Raw genomic sequence first — 21,283 nt, 5'->3', positions numbered from 1 at the left:
AAGGTAAAGGCATTATTGTGAAGAGGCTGGACACCAAATGCTGCTGTGCACAGCTACTCCCTCTTAGATGCTGGTGATTAATTGCTCGGGGTTAGCAGATAACCAGGTCAGAGCCTTATGAGATATACACTTCCCACTGACAGTCAAATAGTAGACACCCATATCTAAAGTCTATTTGTAGAATTAGTGGGGAGGCACTGTCCCTTGTACCCTAAATGAGTTTATCATTACAGTTTATAATGCTCATCCCTCGATTTCTACACCTTTGAGACACTGACAGTCACAATTCTGACCTCCTGTTTTGCTTGTACTGCAGAGCAAATACAAGGCCCAGGGGTTAAAATTGAGCCCAGATGAGCCAGAATTGTTCCCTGTTAGACAAGGCACCTGGAAGATCTCACCCTGTTGCTGACTGCCCTACCTATTTGTGGGCTTTGACTCAAGCACAAAGAGAAGCGTTGCATCCTGAGGGTCATTTTTGACAGCACTGAACATGGAAACCCATTTTCTTTACAATCTTCAGAAGTGGCTTACAAAATATCTAAAGCATTCAAAATCTGTGACCTTTTCCTCCAGGCAGAGACTTCGTCATGGTGATCTATGTCTCTGTGGCCTCAAGGCCAGATTAATACAAGGCGTCCCCCAAACCACCTGCAGGCTGGAGCTGCCAGGAAGGAGAAGTCTGACTGCTCAAGGGCCCTCACCTGGGGAAGCTGGCCAACCCTGCGCTCAGCAACTGCATTTGCAAGTATGATTCAAATTCTTTTTAATTACTGGAGTTTAAAGCCTAAAATAGTAGAAAGCCAGACACTGTGACAAGTTTGAGGCTCAAAACTTAAGTGTGTTTTTTGTTTTTCATGTAGATTTAAAAATAAATAAATAAATAGGGATTGTCAAAGGCAGAAATGGAAGGATTGCAACAATTTCCCTAGATTATTTGCCTAGCAAGATATCATCGCTTGCCCCATTGCATGTTTCCCAGGGTTGTGCCAGATGGCACAAATACTATTGTTTTTTAGAGTAGTCAACTCCCTATCCTGTATGGGAGAGCTTCTCAATATTGTTAGCAAGTTTGCCTTTTCTTAACCTGAGTTTTAAGCTTTTAAGATTAGAACTGTTCTTGGAGTAGACCAGCACATTAGAACCTAAACCTATTTTTTACCCAAACCTGAACCTAGGTCTGTACCCCACAAGTCCTCCTCTCTTTATTACAAAATGGAGTACACCAGATCCAGGTGTACATTGAAATGAATCAGACACCCCAAAGCTCCTGGAGGGCTTTTAAACAATGGATCCAGTTTGGACAGACTACTGGATCCCAATAATATAATGAGTTCAAGAATAGTTGATATGATCCCAGACTGGGGGAAGGTACACACGAATAGGGAGGGTATTGGAAGCGCTCGTGTGAGACTGGGGAAGAAATTTGGATATGTGCAAGGGAACTAGGGGAGGAGGATGGGAAGAAGATTGGGGATATGATGGTCTCCAATGGTACCTTCTGCAACTCCACTGAGCCCAGCTCACGTGAAAATTGTTACACTTTTTTGTGCAGTGCTGCATGTTACAGATGTGACACTAAACCTTCTGCACCCATCATGAGAAATATTTGTATTACTTTATTGTAAGCACACTTCTGCAGAGGTCTGAGCTGGATTTTCATTCTCTTAAACACATTCACATTTAAGAGGAATTTTCTGCTCCAAAATTTGCAAGCCCTAACATCCAGAAAACACAAATCTCTTATGTTCCATGTGGCTGAGTTTGTGGTCCAAAGATCACTCATAAACCCTACAGAGAGCAAAAAATGTATTCGTATCTCAGTTACAAAACTCAGACAAGAAACCTTAATATTTCTACCATGATGATAGAAAGTCCACATTTTATGCCAGGCCCTGTGTAAGTGTATGTAACTTCCAGGGACATCAAAAGTATCTCCTCCCTCTTATACCAAGTCTGAATTGGCCCATAACATTTGTTAAATAGCTCAGAAAAACACCAATTTATCTTAAAAGAGCAAAGTAGTCTACTACAAATAAGGAAAGGGAGTAGAGATTGAAAAAAAACTTTTTTGCAGAACCGAGTTTCTGGGCAAAAAGCAGTCCTGGTCACAACCTGCCTAGCTCCAGGTCTCACCATCTGGTTTCAGACATATTTACTTAGCGTTAGTGTAGCAAGTAAGGTAAAAAATATGTCACCTTAGTTCACATGCAGCATTGAGATTCCAAATTCCAATGATAAATAATGTACAAAGGTGAGAAAGTACAATGCTGTTTGTCCTGGGCCTCCTGTCAGGGACGTGTGAGGGATGAGGGGCACGGCACTGCTGCGGAGCTGCCAACTGTACCAGCGTGGCACGGCAGGAGCACCCAGGTGGTCACCTGGCAAACACCCCCCATGCCACTGGCCAGCCCCAGTCCCAGCACACTGAGCCTCTTTTCATGGGCGGCATCTCGTGTTCCGGCACCTGGCACACAGAGAGCCTATTTTCTGGGACGTCATTACCTTGCTACTATTTTACACTTCCTTCCCAAAAAGCTTCAAAGTCTATTTTTTAACACATATTTATTAAAACTTTCTCGCACTATTCAAAAGAATATTTGAATGGCTGCTCAAAACCCCACTGCCTAATGACTGCCAACTTGTTGAAGAATGGAGGCAAGGGAGGCTTTGCTTTGGGCAGGGGGAGAGAAAATAAAGAGAAATCGGCCCAGCTTCAAAGGGCGCATTTCCATAATTGCCCTGTAACTTTGGCAAAATAAATCTGAAGGGCTGAGAAAAGCACAATCTCTCAGATGAGTGCACTACAAAAGCCCCAGAGATCCCCAGTCCCACTTGTTACTATTCTAATTCGGTGAGAGAATTCGGTCCCTAACCTCAGCAACAAAAGCCATGAAATCACCGTCCTCCCATTCGGATAGCCCATTCCCAAAGAATAAGACCTTATCCAGCCTTTGTCTCCATCCTACTCACAGACACTCGGTACAAGTTAGGATAGCATTAGGTGGAAGAACAACGGGTAGAGGTTTTTCAGACTGACAATTTAAACCCTTGGTCTCCGGTTCTGGGTTGCAAATGTGTGCACTCTTACATAGCAGGGGGAGATGGGGTCTGTTTCTTGCTTGTTTTGTTATCACAAGAAGCCTTTCTTGTAGTTTATATGTAGTTGATTTTCCACACAATCTGTCTGTCTAAACTTCCCAGATGAATGATACATTAGAGTTATACACTAGTTTTTCTTTGAAAAGGCAGAAATACCCTCCAAAATTGCTCTTAGGCTTTAATGTTTGTCCTCACTATTACATGAGCTATTAAAAAGAAAAAAAACCTTAATCATAAAAGTAATTATAAATAAAAATTTAATAAGAAAGTGTCTAAAATGGCTTTGCTGGCACGGTCGCAGTCCCAACTTTGCAATTCCTTGATGAAAAAATGACTGTTGAATGTGAATAGTAGGTCTTTTACAGCAAAGGCCCAATCTCCCGTCATTTGGCCCCTCTCTGACTATTTTATTTTCTCAATAAGACGAGCTTTTGTGGTGATGTTCAGTATGGACAATCAGGACAGCCTTATAAAGGGATTGAGAAGGGCATACAAAGGGCTGCGGCAGCATCAAAGCAAGCCCAGCAGCACAATAGAGATGACATTTTTACATCCCAGGGCTGGGGCGGGCAGGGACTGAATGCTGTGTCCACAGCAGTGTCAGTAAACAATGAGAAAAGTGGGAAAGGGGTGAAAACACAAGTCAAAATCTTTTTATTGAAGCCCCTACACATTCATTGGGCATTTTTCAGCCCTGCATTTGAAAGCTCTTCCATTTACTTACTCTCTGGATTCCCCTATTTAACTAACTGACTGATGATGGCTCCATTTTGATATCTGAAGAAAAGAATGGGAATTCTTCCTGAAGTGAATATATTAATTAATGAGATTTAATTGCATTTTATTGGCAGTAAAGAAAATATTAGCTGCATGGTGCTGCTCTTAAAGGAACACGGCCATCTTTAACACCACATTTAAGCCCCCTGTTTAAGAAGCCCCAGCCTTACCCGAGGTACTAGTCTTGCCTGTGGTTCTTGGAAGCAGTGTTTTTCTTTTACATTACCAGTTCCTGGCATTTAGATTTGGTTGCTTGGGGTTTTTGCATAACAAAACCAGGCTGGACTCCTGTTTAGCTGGTTTCTCATTCCATTTCTTGTACCCAAACCCAAGGTCTTGGTGTGGTTCAAGGTACCAGCATGGAAAGTTAAAAACCAGAGGATTTAACCCCGGTCATTTAGCTAATTCAGGTAATCTCAGCAAATACACTAGGTGCAGGAGGGCAGGAATGAGAACTGAAATTTTCTTTTCTGGGCTTTTTTTTCCCCCTGTTATTGCACAGAAACATTTGTGTTAGTATCAGGGTATGATTTAGCACACCAGAGGAAATCTGTCTATCAAGCAAACATTTCTGGCATTGTCTTCTATAGGAATCACTTGCAAAAGTTTCCATCTGAGAAGAGCAGCACTGGTGCTGCTGTTCAATAGCCATCTCAAGTGTCCTTTATCATTAAATTATTTTGGAATGGGGCTGGTCTGATCTCCTAGTGAAGCTTTATCTTTCTTGGAAGCAAGTAAGACTGTAACAGAGAAAACCAATGTTTTACTCCTTGTATCTAATTTCACATTACATCTATGTTTTTAGGCACTTAAATTTTACGGCTAAGGTATCTTGAGTATTGCAAAGTCCAGTGTGAATTGTACCAATGATCGCTGAGAAATCCAATAGAGTGAGTCATATATTTGAGAGAGAGATATTTTCTTTTCCCTGTTTTGCTTGAAAATAAGTATAATACTAATGTATTAAAACCTCAGGTTTATGCATACCCAGAAAGTAATTTTATTCTAGCCTGGCTAGCTGGCCTACTGACATGCATTTTCACCACTGCTAAAAATAATGAGGAATCCGAGTGACACACATTCATGGCTAGGAGTGCCATCAGATCCCTTGACCTAATTGAGCATGCCTACACACCTTAGAGTGTTTTGCATAACCAACTTAGACAGCAGGAACATTTCCAACCAGATTGATTGACATATTATATTTCTAACTTAAGCTTAATCAGGACCAAGAATGATTCATTTATACCTTTCAAATTTTAGGAATTGACATGGCAGACAACCAAGCTGCAGACTCCAGTGTAAACAATCATGCAGAGGAAAAAATATAGATTAATATATTTTATTAGTCTACTTAGCTGCTTCGGTTGATGTAATAAAATTAATTAGTTGCTGGTAGGGGAGTTACTTTATTTTATAAAATAAATGTCAAACTAGATTTTTTGCAGGAAAGGTTTTGTCCGAAATCCCTCCTACACTAAGGATTTATCTGAAGTCATGTGCAGAATCTAGAGCTATCATAAGGTGCAGTTGGATTTTTTCAGAAACCAGCTGGATGAGAGCTCATCTCCTGCCAATTATCACATTGACTCTCAAATTGAAAGAGTTTCCGGCTTTTAAGGTGTAAAGTATCTTCAAATAAATATCAGCAGTTTCCACGTGCCATCCCTTAAACAGGAACAAAGCCTCATAGAATAGACTGTAATAAAAGTGCTATTTCCAGCACGTGTGTATATGGCTGCTCTATGCTGCAAATGTCCTTTAGCACTTTTTAACCATATTCTCTAGTGTGTCAGCAAAGAGACTCCATCAGAGTATTTAACATTGCTGGGAGCAAAGGAATAAAGTGGAGTCACTGTTGATTATTACTCATTAGCCACAAGGACATCCACTTAACATGTGAATAAATGAATGACACCATGTCCTAATGGAAATGGCCTCAGTGTACCTTTAAGCAAAATGTTGTTTAATATCTTCCATTTGCTGAATAGTAAAGAGGCCTGTTAGACATGCACAGCTAGCAAGCGGCCATTGTTGCTTTGTTCCAATTTCAGCATTTAATAAAAAAAGATGTTGTCTTGACTGCAGCAAAGCTGGGCCTCAAAACCCTGGGTGGCAGCACAGGCTTGTCCTCATTCTGCAAATTCAGAATTTCACTGGCATCCTGAAGGGTTAATGCCCATAAAGCAAATGAAGCCTTAGAAGGTACATGTTCTTCATTATTCTGCTTTACATTCAAACATATAAAATAAAGAACATCTGATATCTTTATTGGTTTTCTTAGATAAAACACAAGCAAGCTATAAGCCTTAATTTTCTTATTACCATTTGTTAACAAGGAAGATAACACTCAAAAGTACTCGATTAGGGCTCCCTTTGATTTGTATCTTGTTATGATTACTAGGGCATATATTTTTGTATTATTACTTTAGTACACTGATAGTTCTGATCAAAGTGATAAAAAGAGGTATTTTAAAAGTGTAAACATTAACCATACAGGTAAACCACATAATCTGAACAGCATCTTGAACAGTGCCATATTGAAGTACATACTGGGAAACCAGTCACAGCTGAGGTTTACGTTCCTATCTGGAAAGCTGGTAGTCCGGGCTGGAGGAGCCCTTCTGCTCCCACATCCTTTCAACAGCAACTAACGCAGTTCACAAGTTTGTTTTTTTAATACAGTACAACTACTGAGGATATAATACTGAAGATATTTGCTATATCGCATATCTAAATACTCATGATCAGAATCCAGACCACATATATCTGTTCTTACAGGAATAAACCAGTTTTAACTATCTAAGGAAAACAACAGCAAGTGCATCAGCTAACGTGAAAAATTTGGGAGGGTATTTTAATGCATGGTCTGATGTCTGATTGTGAAAATTGTGCTGGATCTTTTCCTTACTCTTGTGACTTTGCCTGCATAACAGCTCGCTGTGCTGGAGGCGGCTCACTGCTGTTTCCCAGCTCTCAGGGCTTTCTCCTGTCTTATCCCGGGCCGTGATGGGCACTTTGGCTGTGGTGAATGGGGAGCCTGACACAGCCCGCTACGCCCGGCCGGCTGCTCCCACCAGAACTGGGTCTGACAAGTTGGAAGTCTCTTTCTCCTGCCTCCTGCCTCATCCTCCTCGCCAACGCTTCCTCTGGCTGGCCCCGCACAGACAGGGAGCGTGCGGGAGATGATTACATCAATCAGTGTCAGGTCTGGGAGCTGTGATTTATGAATATGCATAATGAGCTCTCACCTTTGAGAAGGACTAGCTAGGGAGATAATTGATTAGACAGGAAAAGAGAAGCCAACAGAGAGGGAGAAGGGAGAGGGAGGCCTCTCTGTGCCGTCTCAGGCAGGCCTGGCTGGGGCTCCAGCGAGGCTGTCAAACTGAGAGAGGGATTTCTGAAAAAAAAAATACATGTAGGATTTTCAATGTTTTGTTGAAACACACATAACAAAATGTTTCCTCACAAAATTAATGGGAATTTTCTCCACATTAGGGAAGCCAGGCAGGCACAAAGGCTGCTTTCCCCCCACAGGGAAACCAAGTTCTCACTTCCAGAAGCCAAAGGGGCAGCTTTCCCATGGCTTCCACACCGCTGCTGCAGGAGCATCCCCGTGGTCAGAGTGAAGGGAGAGGGCTCTGTGGGCACAGGGAGCTGAGGGCCTCTGTGCAAAGGCAAAGGAGTCTTTAATGGAGGTAGAAAGCTGGGGATGCAATTGTTTTCCCATCATGGTTGCATTATTTTCTTCCATCCCGTTTAAGCCACTGTGTGAAAGTTTCTATGGAAAACGCACCAGGACACCCAGAGGAAGGGGATGTGGAAATTTGCCTCTAGCTTTCTCTCCCCCCACCCCTCCCATTTTAGATGCCATTAATCTTTTTTTTTTTTTTTCCTCAGCAAGAATTGGCTAAGGAAAAAGAGGGATACAAAGTGCAGAGAGACTGGATAAAATTTACATGAGAAACGATCTGTTTTCTAACCCCCCACCCACAGAGATTCCCCCATTTCAGGAGCCTGTCGGAGTGAAAGAGTGGGAACAGTTCCTGGCAGAAAGACAGAGAGCTGCATGGGGCTGCAAAGAGGCAAAAGCTGTTTCTAGGGTGAGCTGTGGCCAGAAAGGACATATGGGGAAAGGAAGAAGACACGGGGGGGAAAAAGCAGAGATCACAACACTGCCACAAACTCTGTGGGTCCCTTCCCCGGCCTCCTCTGCTCCCAGCCATTGCTAACAGCAGCCAGGGAGGCTGCAGGCGCACACCAGGAGAGGGGTCTCCCCCATCGTAATGCCAGTCAGGAAGAATATTAATTGTGAAACATTAAAACACTATATAAAATGTGTGTATACAGGCACACATATAGTCTAAGCATATATATAAATCTTATCACTTCCAAATGCCTAGGATTTAAGATGTAGTTTATCGGCCTAGTGCAACCCAATCCTATAAATAATACATTCCTATCACTATGACCTCAAAATGTCAATACAGCGCAGCCCTGCACATTTGCATATCTTGTACTGTCTAAACTTGAAGCATGTCAGCTATGTGCTTCTGTTTGTACTTTAACTTCATTTTAACTCTTGCTTCCTAGCTCTGAGCACCCTCCCCCTCTGCGGGGTCTGTCACCAAAATGAGAAAAGCACCAGCTATTTAATCACCACCACTATAATTATGCCGTTTCCAGGACTGTAAGGAGAGGACAGGTAGGGGACACATCTCCCCCGAAGAGAAGGAAAAGCCTGGGAAGAAAAGCAGGAGGGAGCCGCCCCACAAGCTCTACCTGCCCGAGCTGCCCCGTCAGCCGGGGGGATGAGCACAGCCATCCGCGGGCACCGGCTGCTGGGAAGGGGAAGGGAGAAGGGACCAGCCCTCGCCCTCCTACCAACACTCCCTTTGGGATGGTTTCCTAGCGAGAAGGGACCTTTCCCAGATTGGGCCGACTTCCAGCACCTTGCCGGGGAAGCGAAGCTACAAGTTTTGGAGGCGGCGGCTCCCGGGGCGAGGCGTTCGGAGGCGCAGCCGGCACCTCCCGGGGCCGGGAGAGCGCGGACCGGCCCGGGGGCGGCGGAGCGCACGGCCCGCCCGTCCGAAGCGGAGCGGGGCTCCCCGCTGGGGCTCGCCGCTGTGTCTTGCTGCTCGGTGCCCCCGTTCCGGCCGGTATCTCCCGCCCGAATGCCAACTCCCGGGAGCGGAGGGATGCCCCGGCCCCCCCGCCGTGGGCAGCCCCGGGCCCGCTCAGCGGCACAGAGAGCCTGTGGCGAGCACCCCAAAACTGACCCCTTGGATGCGCGAAAACAGGAGGGGAGGAGGCGGCAGAACTAACGCAGCTGCGCTGCCGACCCGCGGCGGCACCACCGACCCCCGAAGGTTCCTTTCAATTAACCGCCCCGCGGCTCCGCGCTGCCCTGCGCTGCGCGGGGGCGGGGCAGGGAGGGGGTTAATAGCGGCCCCCGGTAATACGGTCCGCGGGGGCGGTGGGTCATCGGCCGGCCGCCCCGCGGGCTGCCCCCGGACCCGCGCACGGACCCGCGCACCCTCCGCCACCGGGGCACGGCGGCGCCTGCAGGGGGCGCTGCGGCTCCAGCGATGTGGCCGCCGCCGCCGCAGGAAGGGCGGCCCGGCACCGCACGGCCCCGCCGCTGACCCGGCCCGGCCGCCGCGGCCCCGCCGCCCGCGCTCCGCCCGACCGTGAGCCGCTCCCGGCAGCCGCGGAAAAACAGTAACCGACCGGGAGGGGGGTGGAGGAGGAGGGGGGCGGGACTGCGGGAGGAAAACAACTCCAGAGGGGGGAAACGAGAATGTAGTCAAAGTGGCAACAGTTTATTTATTAGCCAAAAATATATACTTTCTTGTACAATTTGGTTCACACATATGTACATTTTTACGGTATGTACAAAAACAAACAACAACAACAACAAAAGAAAAAAAAAGGGAAACACCTAATTCTCACTTGGACTTCCGAAAAAACCTCACAGCTCAGCTAACCCAGGTGATAGTACAGAAGCGGGTATTTTTTTTCCTTTTGAGTTTTAATATACGGACATGCTTACAAGTTGTAACTATACAGAGATTTTTTACAATCATTACAACAACAATAAAAAATTAACTATGATGATGAGAGCGCCGATAGAACCATAGCGGCGTCAAGTTGGTTCTGGGGCCTGGAAAAAATGACACAGAAAAAAAAATATTTAATAGGATTTCTAGTGAGCTTGGGATGGCACAATATTTGTAACTCTAGGTAGCTCTGGTTTTGTTGTTGTTGTTATTATTTTAATAGATTTATAAATATAAAAAGCTGTCAGAGTGACTTATAGTAAATGTATTTAGCTACGAAAACACGGCGGGCCCGATCCCCGTGTATTCAATCAATCAAAAGGGTAATTGGTTTCTCATTGAAATTGAGTGACTGCTATGCCAAATTCGGGGTGGAAGGGCTCAGTCTCTTCAGCTTTCATACTCTGGGTGGGTTTTTTTGTTTCGCTGTCATTATTATTATTATTATTATTTTATTTTACTATTTTCTGCTGCCTCGGTGCCTCTCTCCCCGGCTAAGCGACAGCGGTGGGTGGTGATCCATGCTGCGGGGGCTCAGGGGTGCGCTCCCAGCCAGGGGCGACCCGCGCCCGGGCTCCGCAGCCGCGCAGCCCCACCGCCCCCGAGCGCGGCTCGGCCTGCCCGCGGGAATCGCTCCCGGGGGCCACAACGGAGAACAGCAGAGAAAATATATAATCAGGATAACCCACCACGCACGCAGAGGAAGAACAAGAAACCGCCCTGGAAAGGGGACCTAAAGAAGCGGAGAAAATAAGCTAACCATTTACAACTGCCTCCATACATCCCGAGGAGACGGAGGGAGCCATCTCTTACCGCCTCTGCACTGGCTGGAAAGCTGTCTTTAGTAACTTTTTCTCTACTTCCAAGGCACTAGATCGATCTAAAAAGAGAAGGGGAAAAAAAAAAGTGTTCCTTTATAGCCCCCGTTTTGTTCCTCCCATCCCTGAATTAAGCCTCGAGATTTAAGCTCTTTTCTCAGCGAGTTGCAAATAAGACACAACAACTGCTCTGCTGCAGAGGTGACCGTCAGAGGAAACACACTGACCCCGGAGCGAGCCTGACCTGGCGGCCGGGTCCTTCCCGCAAAAGCGACAACAACAGCAACAAAAATTATCTCCGTTGGAGGAAGGTAATTCTCGAGGACCGAGGCTGCCCTGGCCAGGAGACCCCCGCCACAGCCCCCAGGGTCCCCGCGGCCGCCCGCCCGCCGCCACCTGCGCCCCGACGGCTGCTCCGCGCCGAGCCGGACCGCGCCGGGCCCGGGGCACCGTCAGAAACGCGCGGGGCCAGAGGCCCCCACCGCGGCCCTACGCACACGGCCCCGCGGGGCCTTCCGCGCCGCTCCGCTCCGCACCGCACCACCGAGCCCCCGCGGCGGCTGCCGGCCCGGCCCGTCCCCGCCGCGTCCCTCAGCGGTCACCTGCTCCGACGGGCTCCGCGCTCTGCGCCTGGTCCGCGGGCCGCGGGAAGGCGGCGGCGGGGGGAGCGGCGGAGGCGGCCCCCAGCCCCAGCAGGTGGGGAGTGTTCAGTAAGGCCAGCGGGTGCGGGGGGTGGTGGTGGTGATGGGCCGGGAAGGCGCGGTTGGTCCAGTTGGGGAACTTGCCCAGGGGGCAGGAGGAGACGAGTCTGTGGGGCGGCGGGGTGGGCAGCGGCAGCGGCTGGGGGGCGGCCGCCGGCGGAGAGCCGCCGCCAGGAGACTTGCGGGGGTTGTCCGGGCTGGTGGCCGTCTCGGCCAGCGACCAGATCTTGGGTTTCGGCAAGGTGCCGGCCAAAGCGCCGTCCGTCGGGGAGGAGGCAGCGGAGGAAGAGGCAGAGGAGGGGGGCGAGAGGTGGGGAGGCGGCGGCGGGAGCGGCGGTTTGAGGGGCTCCGGGCCGACGGGCGCGGCCGTGGAGGGCAGCTCGCACTTGTGGTGGTGGTGGTGATGGTGATGGTGGTGCAGGTGGTGGTGGCGGAGGTGGTGTGGCTCCCCCTCGGAGGCCTTGTCGTAGCGCTCCTCGGAGCCGGGCAGGTCCTCAAAGCCCTCGGATCCCTCCGAGTCCGTCTTGGAGTCAGAGTGCAGGAGGTCAGCATCCTGTAGATCGTCCTCAAGCTCGTCCTTGTTGCTTTCGATATTCTCGGTGTCGATGTTCTCGAGGTCGATCTCCTCCTCGTCTTCCCTCTTGTCCTCTTCCCCCTCGTGGTCGCTCCCATAGGAGTTGCCCTCCTCGTCCGTTCTGCTGCGGGGGGCCCAGGTCATTTTGTTCTCCTTCTTGAGCCGCCGCCGTGCGTTGGCGAACCAGGTGGAGACCTGGGTGAGGGTCATTTTGGTGATGATGGCCAGCATGATCTTCTCGCCCTTGGTGGGGTAGGGATTTTTCCGGTGCTCGTTGAGCCAGGCCTTGAGGGTGCTGGTGCTTTCCCGAGTGGCGTTCTTGGGCCGCGACGGGTCCCCGAACTGGTACTGCCCGTAGGGATAGAAGGCAGGGTGGTGGGGGGGAAAGGCGGCGTGCTGCACCCCCGGGCTCTCCTTCAGCTCGTACTGGGCGCCCTGCAGCGAGAGGGAAGGGACGGCCCAGCTGAGATAGTGCGCGGGGCCCGGGTCCGCTCTGTCCCGCCGCCGTTACCGGGAACGGAGCCCGTCGGCACCGGCGCGGCGGCCGGGCCGCGCTGCCTCCCCCACCGCGGAGAGCCCCAGCGCCGATCCCGGGCGCGCTGCGGCCCCGGCAGCCCGGGCCCCGCCGGCGGCCACCCGGCCGAGGCGGCAGCCGGTGCCCGGGGGTGCCTCGGGGGCAGGACCGGCTCCCCACTTGCGTGTGCCCGGCGGGGCCGGCGGCTGCTGGGGCCGGTCCCCGCGGCCGTCAAACCCCCGGGCGGAGCGGGGGGAAGCTGCGGGGCCGCCGTTCCAGCCCTGCCCCTCTCCGGCGGCTCTCCGGGGCAGGGCGGCGATAGCGCCCGTCTCTCCCCAGACAGCCTTCCCGGAGTCTCCCCCGGCTCCCCCCGGGCCGATCCCCAGCGCGAACCGAGCGCCCCGGGGAGCGAGCGGCGAGCCCCGGGGGCCTCTTACCAGCTGGGGGAAGATGGGCAGCTCTGCGGCGTAGGGCAGGAAGGCTCCGTAACCCTGGGCGGCGGCGGCGGCGGCGGCGTAGGGCGCGCCGTACATGGAGGAGAGCACGTTGGAGAGGGTCCCGGACGGGGCCAGCTCGGCGCCGCCGCGGGAGCCGCCGCTCCCCGGGCGCTCCGCCGGGTAAAGCGGCCTGATGTACTGGTAGCCCAGCTGGGGGAAAGACATGGTGGGGGAGCGGGGCAGGGGAGGGGGGAGGAGGAAGAGGAGGGGGGGAGACGAGAGGAAGAAGGGAGAGAAAGGGTAGAAAGTAGCAGGGCCGGGAGCGGAGGAGGGAGCCGGGTCGCTCGCCCTCGCCGGCCGTCCGCACTTTCAGCGCCTCCCGCAAACTCCGGCAGACATGGGGGGGAGCCGGGGGTGCGCGGAGGCCGCGGGCTCCCTCCTGTCCTCGGCCGCCGCGGTAAACGATCCGATCGCTTCTTTCTTCTCTCACTTTTCCTATTGATCTGAGTGGACCCAGGTCAGGTCCTAACAGATTGCCTGAGATTATTGGGACTCTGGGCTCTGATTGACATTTCTAGTCTCTCACAAGCCCCTCCTATTTCTTTTAAGTCTCTCTCTCCCTCTGCCTCCCTCTCTCTCTCATGCCCAGAGCTCGCTCTCGCCGGGTTTGTCACTAGCTGCTTTTTTTTTCCCCCCTTTTTTTTTTTTTTTTCTAAATCTGTTTACTGACGTCGCGATCTTTTATTTGAGTTGCTTTCAAATCTCGTTTTAGCGATCGCCAATCAGTTGTGTGTTTTACAAAGGTTTAACCCTGCCTCATGGTATTCTAATTATATAGAGATAGATTTAGATATAATTTCTTTCTTAGCCCACTCTCACTCAGAGCATAGGAAGCCGGGGTGTCATTTGTGAACGGTACACGAGAGGGACAGGGAAAAGTTGTGACATTTAAAAAATAAAGGCTCACACCAACACCATCCCCCAGTTCCCCTTTTCAGGTTTTAAGATTTACAACCTTTCCTTGCCCGGAATAATTTTGTTTTCTTTATTAAGATATTCCCTCCTTCCCTTCCCCCTCTTCGGCCCTTTGAGGGTTACATCTCCTAATATAGATTTAAAAGTCTATTGCATTTTTTAAAATTTGCATTTCCAGAACTACCTTGAAAAATTTCCTAATGTACTGGATCTTTAAGGAGTTCTCTACATTTTGTCTGGACTAACAGTGCGCAGATACAGTGGAAAAGCTAAGTTAATTTTCCTCCTAATAAGGGACTTCAAAGAGTTGTAGGTCACAATTTTACATCAAAGGCAGAAAAGAAGGCAAATTAAAATCTTAACAAAGGAGAGACGGGAGCAGCCCTCTGGGCCATTAGTAAATAAGTGGTGTGAAAAAAGGGACAATGACAGGCACTGGAATTAAACTCATTAACACCTTTTTGTCTTGGTGCGAAATCTCTAATTAGGAAATTTATGATCATTTTGCTTATTCTCTCTGTTCTGAATCACTACAAGGCTAAGAAGGAAGTACCTGGTACGTGCAACATTTGCAAAGGGAGCAGTGGCACGGGTTTGTAAGGAACTGTTGGGAAGAAGTCAAGATACGGTTTAATTACAGAATAGGGTTTGGGTTTTTTTATGATCCACACATTTTAAATTACGATTTGTATTTTTTTATTGATGTTGTTGTTGTTGCGCCCCCCTCCTCCCCTTTTCCTTCTCTGAAACCAGCGTGAGTTGCAATTTAGCCTTTTAAGAGTAGTTAAAATACAGTTCAATCACGGCGCGTCTTTGGCAAGCGCCGGTGTGCCCTGCTCCGCTGATGTGGGCACAGGAAGAGCCTGGGCTAGAACCTAAAAAGTTCACACAACATGTGGGGAGAGGAGACCTGAACCTGCCACCGTTATCTGCTTTTTAAAATACTCGGTGTTTAACTAAAACAAAAAGTTTGAAAAATCTTTTGAGGAGTTGCGGCTGAAGGAGAGCCGTTTAACCGTGTTCCCCTCTCTTCCTAAATACTCTCTGGATTTATTGCCTTTAAAATATGATTTAGGTACAATATAACCACTGTGCCCACAGTATGGATTTTTATAACTACATTTCTTTAAAAATGAAATTTATGTCAGATTATGCAGTTAAAGGAATCGACCTTGATAGCTTGCTATAATAAAACTGTATCAGCTTGTAATAAATGCGGATTATAGCAAAGCAAGCTCCAGAATTAAAATTCCCTGAATCAATATATGAAAATCTGTAGGAAACATCTCTAATCGTATTAAGTTCATCTTTATAGCATTTCATATCTGCTAATCTAGTGCAAAAACAACTCTGGGTTAGAAGAATTTATTTTCTTCTATTCAACGTTGGTGCTTTTGACAGTACAATGCAGGGGAGATAATATTAAATTCAGTTATAAGTTTATTTCTTTTTTACTCAAAAGGAAAACAGGCAGCGAACGCCACGTCCTGATGTGCTTTAAACTTTTCTGTAGAGGCAGCGCTTGCTGGGGCGACGCGATGTCGAGGGGGTCGGCGGAGAGTTTGGGTGCAGACCACAACTTTTAAAAATATCTACTCCGGAGAGAAAAGGGGCGGATATGACAATTGGGATAAATCCGTTGCCGTCTGATGCGGTCGTGCTCGCCACTCCGGCGTTACAGTCGGGCTGTGTCCCCCACGCGCGGGCACGGGAGTACACACGTGTCCCACAAAACTGGACCCGTCTTTTTGTGGCTGCACGTCTGGTGCGGAGTGTCAAAGATGGCGGGATTATTTTCTGATTTTTAATCAACAGCACAATCAATATGAGTTCATCCTCGTGGGAGCCGCCGGCAGTGGCGGGCGGTGCTGCGATGGGGACTGCCGGGGGGTCCCCGGAGCAGGGGGGTGGGGCTGCCGCGGGTAAGTGGTGGTGGACAGCCGAGAGGGAGACATGGGAGGAGAGAAATTTATGGGTGCAAATGGATCCAGGTCAGGGTGAGGGTGAGGGATGGTTTATTAACGGGAAAGAAACGGAGAGGAAGCATAGCCGTACCGAGTGGACGGGAGGAGAAATCTGTAGGGATGTTCTTGGCTGAGAGGGAGGGAAAAGAAAGCGGAGAAGAGAGCAAACGGTGGGGAAGAGCGGGAGGAAAAGAGACGTCTTCCCGGGGTGCGGGAGCGATGCCCACGGCAAGAAGCGCCGCACGCCTCTGGCAGCGGGAGGGCCGCAGCGGGATGGGACGAGCGCGGCACTGGGGCCGGCTGGTGCCGGGCGAGGAGAGGAGCTTTGCAGGGCAAGGCGAGCGGTAAGCGGCGATGGGAGCCGAGCAGGGAACGGAGAGAAGCCCGTTCCCCACGGACGAGGAAATAGCAGGGAAAGAGTGAAGCCGACCGGGAGTCGCTTTGCCTGGCTGAAGCCGGAGGGAGATGAGGAGAGGCTGGAGCCGGCCCGTCCAGCAGGGCGGCGAGGGGAGCAGCGGCGCCGGGCCCGACGGCCGCCGCCCCCGGAGAGCTGTGGCGGCGGAGCCCTCTTCGGCCGGCCAGACACGTGTCTCCTGGCCGGGACCTGTCAGAGCAGGGAGACCGGGTCCTGATTTATCACCCGAAACACACACACACACACCCCCGCCCGCCCTCCCCCCGGCCTCGCCTCCCGCCTCTCCCGGCGGCTCACAGCGTCGCCGAGCTAAAATCGAACCTCCCTCCGGCGGCCGCGGGGCGTCCCCGATCCCGCAGCCGGCTCTGGGCTGAGGAACGGGGCACTCTCCGTGGGCAGCATCGCGCCCGCCCCGATGCCCCTGGGACCCTCCTCTCGGTTCTTGTCGCTCAAGCCCCGCCGCGCCCCTCTCCTCCAGGTCACGGGGGACCGCGGGGACGGAGGTGGCCCTGGCCCCGGGATGTCTCTCTGCCGCAGTGCCCCTCTGAGGAGCCGAAGGCTGCGTGCTGGAAGTTGCGGGAGAGCTGAAGGCAGGGTTGAGGGTTCAGGCTGACTCCCGCGGGGTGCCGGGGTGTGTGCAGGGTGGGAGCTGCGCCATGCCACAGGACACGAGGGACGGGGCGCAGCCACCGGGGGAAGGGGGGTAAACAAACAAGTAGGATTAGGAGAAGGGCCGCAGTAAAACAAGAGTTAAAAAATAGAGGGAAAGATCAAAGCGCTGTGTAAAAGACTCTTCAAATTACACGTTTGAAGCTTTTCCATAATTCCAAGGCGACAGATAGATAACAAGCTGCACATTCCTTATCACATATGGAATCAATCTGAAAGGAGTCTCTTGATCAGAATCTGTTAATTGCAGTGACATATGATTTGGAAAGAAAACACAATTAATGACCCTTCATGTTAAGACTTTGGGACGAGGCCACTGGCAATCCTCACTCTGCAGCCAATGTCAACTCAACTATTATTGGTAGTAGTAGTACTACTAGTAGTAAACTATTAAATAGAGACATTCTTCGAGCCTCGGCGACCGTTTTGTCTCTGTTCCCGTTGCATGTTTCTTCAGAAGGGGGAGGAGAAGAGAAAGGGACAGGAGCATGTGCGCGCCTTTCCTTCAAGGTTTTGGGAGCTAAAATGATTTAGTACCTTGTCTGTAAATCTAATGACCTAAGGTGAGAAAAAATACTTCATCTTTTATTATTACCATTTGTGGTGAGCGTTACCAGGAAACAGCAGAATCCTTTTGAAATGGTAAGTGTATGTATCCATTTAAAATCCATTATTGCTGAGATTTTCCCAAAGAGAAATAAGGCAAATCTGCCCAATCTCATTTTCTAGCGCCCTCTGTCCACAGCTGCCCTTAGCTCGGCTGGCCCTTCCAGGGCGCTGGGACCGTCGAGGCTCGGCGGAGCCTCCCCAGGTGCTGCGGGTCCTGTAGCTGCGGGGAGGGCCCGCAGCCAGAGTGGGTGCTCCGCGGCTGTTAATGCACCACGCGTTCTGTAATGTTGGGAGAGGAGGTAGCAACCTTTTCAAAAGCTTTACTCTGTCATTAAAAGGTATTGGCTTTGTTTTAGAAGGGGGAGGGAGAGGTTCATTTGAAGGTTAGAAAGCATACACTTTAATAGGATCGAAGTGAAATTAGTTAATAAGAAAATGCTGGCCAGAAGCTCTCCAGGCTTTTAAGTGCTCTCCAGGCCATTTAGGGAAATTGAATAAGAACAGACTCCGTTACCTGCAGCCCCAAGTATTATCTCCAGTTCTGCACAGAGGCGAGAAGGGAAAAATAGTGCCTGAGAGACCTGAAGTCCTGTACACCTCCTGCCAACCTATTTCCTCGAGAAATAATGCCCCCTTTCTGCTCGCAGGCGTGTTCTCCTCCTGCTTCTTCCGCTTTTAAGCAGCTCAGGCTACAGTGTGTACCACAAGGGGGTAAGCAAAGGTAAGGGGCTATCAGCAGATGCTGAAGGCTGCGGGGGCAGCTCTGAGCACAGCCTGGTTACCGCCGGGGCAAAGCTGGCCTCTTGGGTTTTTTTCCCCCTTCCATTTATCTGATTTTTTTTCCCCCCACCGTTGTGGCGCTTTGTTGATTTGCGTTCGGACCGTTGTCAGTAGGTCAGTATACTGTGTTACCCAACTTCCGATCGGCTCCCTTTCTCCCTGCCTTTGAACTTTATAGTTTCTAGACGTGTTAATAAAGCCTTTCCTTTGGTAAATCGTTCATTAGAAACCCCACCGAAACCTGGAAAGACTTCAGAAAAAAAAAAGCAACGCTCAGGAATGATAGGTTGGGAAAAGCCTTTTGTCCAAAAACTGCATAATTGTCGTGAATCTTAGGAAACATTAATCTTTATAGGAATTTGTGATTCATATCTGTGGTTTGACCGTTTAGGTGATTTGCAATCTGTTAGTGCAATTCACTAATTTTATGCCAATATATTTTATGCGCCCAGTTAGATTTTCCGTCGCCTATCGAAATGAGTGGCCGGTGTGCCTTGCCGGTGTCAGTGTGGCTCTGTGAGTCCGGCGGGGCCGGTCCCGGCGCTGCGCGGGGGCGGAGGAGTGGGCGCGAAGTGCGCATAGCTGCAGGAAACTTCCCCTCCACGTTTTCCTCGTCTGCAGCCCCGGCTCTTATCGTTCGGGCCGGGACCGTCCCCACCTTCCTCCGCTGGTGAGAGGATGTCCGCCGCTCCGGTACCGGCTGCGTCTGGAAGGCTGTAGCCTTTTTTAAACCGCACCCGAGGGTGTCCTGGGTTTCTCGAGTTTTAGCAGCGGGTTTAAACCCAGATTATTGCTCCCTGCTGGTCCGTTCCCTGGCACGCACCTCGGCACGGTGCAGCGGGGAGCCGGTCCCGCGCGGCACTGCGGGGGCTCACCGCTCCCCATGCCCTGACCGGCCCCCCGGGCTGCCACCGTGGGAGGGTGCCTCTTCGGCTTTCCCGGATACCCCTTTCCCTCGTCCCCAGCCCACCGGGAGGTGTCTCCCCCCGGGCTGGGGCCGGTGCATCCGGTGTGGAGCGAGGAGAGGGGCGGCTGGAGGTGCTGTGCGTGGAAAATGCAGCTCAAACGACACCTCTGGAGGTTTTCCGTGTGGCAGCGAAATGGGGCATTCCTCGCGTGGGTTGTTTCAGCACTCCCCGGCAGCCGCATGGGAGAGCTGGGGATGGGGATGGCTCCGTGTAATTTGTAACTGGGTTTATTAGCTGGAGGGGAAAACACAAGCAAAGAAAAAGAGCAGCAGCTGCGCTGAAGATAGCACTGCGTGGAGTCTAATCTTGTGACACAATCATTAATTACTATTGTATTAATTACTATTTTTCCAAAACAGTCCCTTCCCGGAAGAGCTTACAGCCCACATCTGCTGTGTAATGATACTCTGGATAGAGAAACGATTCCCGCATTAGGTCCCAGGTAGCGTTTACAAATGGCAACACCTACAGTATCAAAGCCCGTCATCTTGCAGCCTCAGATTTTCTGTCCCATCGGCCTGGCCAGGACGATTTTGATGCCGATAAAATATATTTAAATATCAAAGTCTTTATTCACGTACACATTCCGTCCAAACTTTCAGATTGCAGTGGTGTAACTGCTTTATTTGCTCTTCATCCCACAGATACCGCCTTATATCAGTAACAAACAAGCATTGATTTTATGGTAAAGTCACTTTGGGATGGGAATGAGTAACTCCAGGCAGTGCTATCACTGTATTACATGGAAATGGCCCAGGTAACAAGATGAACATTGATTCAGCATTATGTTTGATCAATAATGAAATAAGTAACTTCAGGGCCAAATTAAAATGCAAGCTGGCTTAACGCTGCCAGCTTCTGGGCTAAGTGACAAGGCTAATTCAGCAGGGAAATGGCAATATTTGCATTAGAGGCTGCATCTGTTGTTTGGTGGAAGAGGCTGGATCTGCAATAACGCCGGATGGAAGTGCAGGGAGCAGGTTTTGGGAGAGCCCCACCGGTGCCGGGCCGGTATGTCCGGGCCCCACCAGGGCAGCGCCATTTCCCTCGGGGTCCCCTCGCCTCCCGGCCACGACGTTGTAAAAAAACCCCAAACACTCCAGGGAGGTTACCAGCACGCTACGGTTGGCAGATAACCGGGTGGTGTTAGCACTTAGAGAAGTAAATAAGCTGTTGTAACCTCCTCGGCGGGCGGGAGCCGGGCTTTGCCTGCCTCGGGCCCGGGCAGGCTCCGTGGAGTGTCCTGGACATAAGCAGGCAAAGGGAAGTGACTGAGGAGATGGGTGGGAGCATGTCCAGAGCATCCTGCATCGGCGGCCTATGGCCTGGTTTATCCACTGTTCTCTCCATGGCCAATTTCCACATCTCTGCCAGCATTACCGGGACGGTGCCATGTTTTAATTCCCAGCAGCGATTGTCGCCTTCAGCTGGAAGTGGGACACAGGGCAAGTCACCGAGGACTAAAACTCGACTGGGGTGGAAAGCCTGTCAGGTGTAACCCCATGCCCCAAACCAGAGCTAGGGCCGTGGGAGAGTGAAGCCTGCAGAGATTCCCAGGCAGCTCCGCCGTTCCATACCCAGGAGAATTTTACCACCCGGGAGAGCAAGGAGCAACGGGGGGAAGGCAATTTGAGGCAACTGGGCATGCAGGTGTGTGCAGTGAGGAGCGTGTGGACAGGCATGGAAATACAGGACAGGGAGCCGGCATGTGACATAAACTGGGGAGACCTAGTACTGGGGTATTTTTCTAAGTTGTATTTTTTTAGATAATTTTTAAACATTTCCTCCAATGTAGGGGAAAAAAATAAAAGGAAGGGCTCTCTCCACAAGAAAAGGAGACACCTCTCAGTGCAGCCCTACTAAGATGAGTGTGCCAGAGACATGTGTGCTTCTACCCCATGGCTGGAAACTTCCTCAAGGC

The 21,283-nt window shown here is 50.6% G+C and overlaps 1 protein-coding gene and 1 long non-coding RNA gene across 2 annotated transcripts in view; one reads left to right on the top strand and one right to left on the bottom strand.

The window, feature by feature from the left end:
* Positions 1–9,680: 9,680 nt before the first annotated feature.
* IRX3 (iroquois homeobox 3) lies at positions 9,681–13,641 on the bottom strand. The gene is made up of 4 exons (XM_048317079.1): positions 12,983–13,641; positions 11,359–12,466; positions 10,752–10,818; positions 9,681–10,042 (listed from the first exon to the last, which is right to left on the bottom strand). The coding sequence occupies exons 1-4, from the start codon at positions 13,205–13,207 to the stop codon at positions 9,988–9,990; spliced, it is 1,455 nt and encodes a 484-aa protein (XP_048173036.1). The 5' UTR covers positions 13,208–13,641; the 3' UTR covers positions 9,681–9,987.
* Positions 10,607–21,283, top strand: part of LOC125332312 — a 61,561-nt gene continuing 50,884 nt past the window's right edge. Inside the window, exon 1 of the long non-coding RNA XR_007206446.1 lies at positions 10,607–11,067. This is a non-coding gene — a long non-coding RNA (uncharacterized LOC125332312). The remainder of the gene's footprint in view (positions 11,068–21,283) is intronic.

The sequence above is a fragment of the Corvus hawaiiensis genome, chromosome 12 (assembly GCF_020740725.1).
Source record: "Corvus hawaiiensis isolate bCorHaw1 chromosome 12, bCorHaw1.pri.cur, whole genome shotgun sequence".
Lineage (NCBI taxonomy): Eukaryota > Metazoa > Chordata > Aves > Passeriformes > Corvidae > Corvus > Corvus hawaiiensis.
The sequence above is the reverse complement of the archived record's forward strand: the minus strand, read 5'-3'. Positions and strand labels throughout refer to the sequence as shown.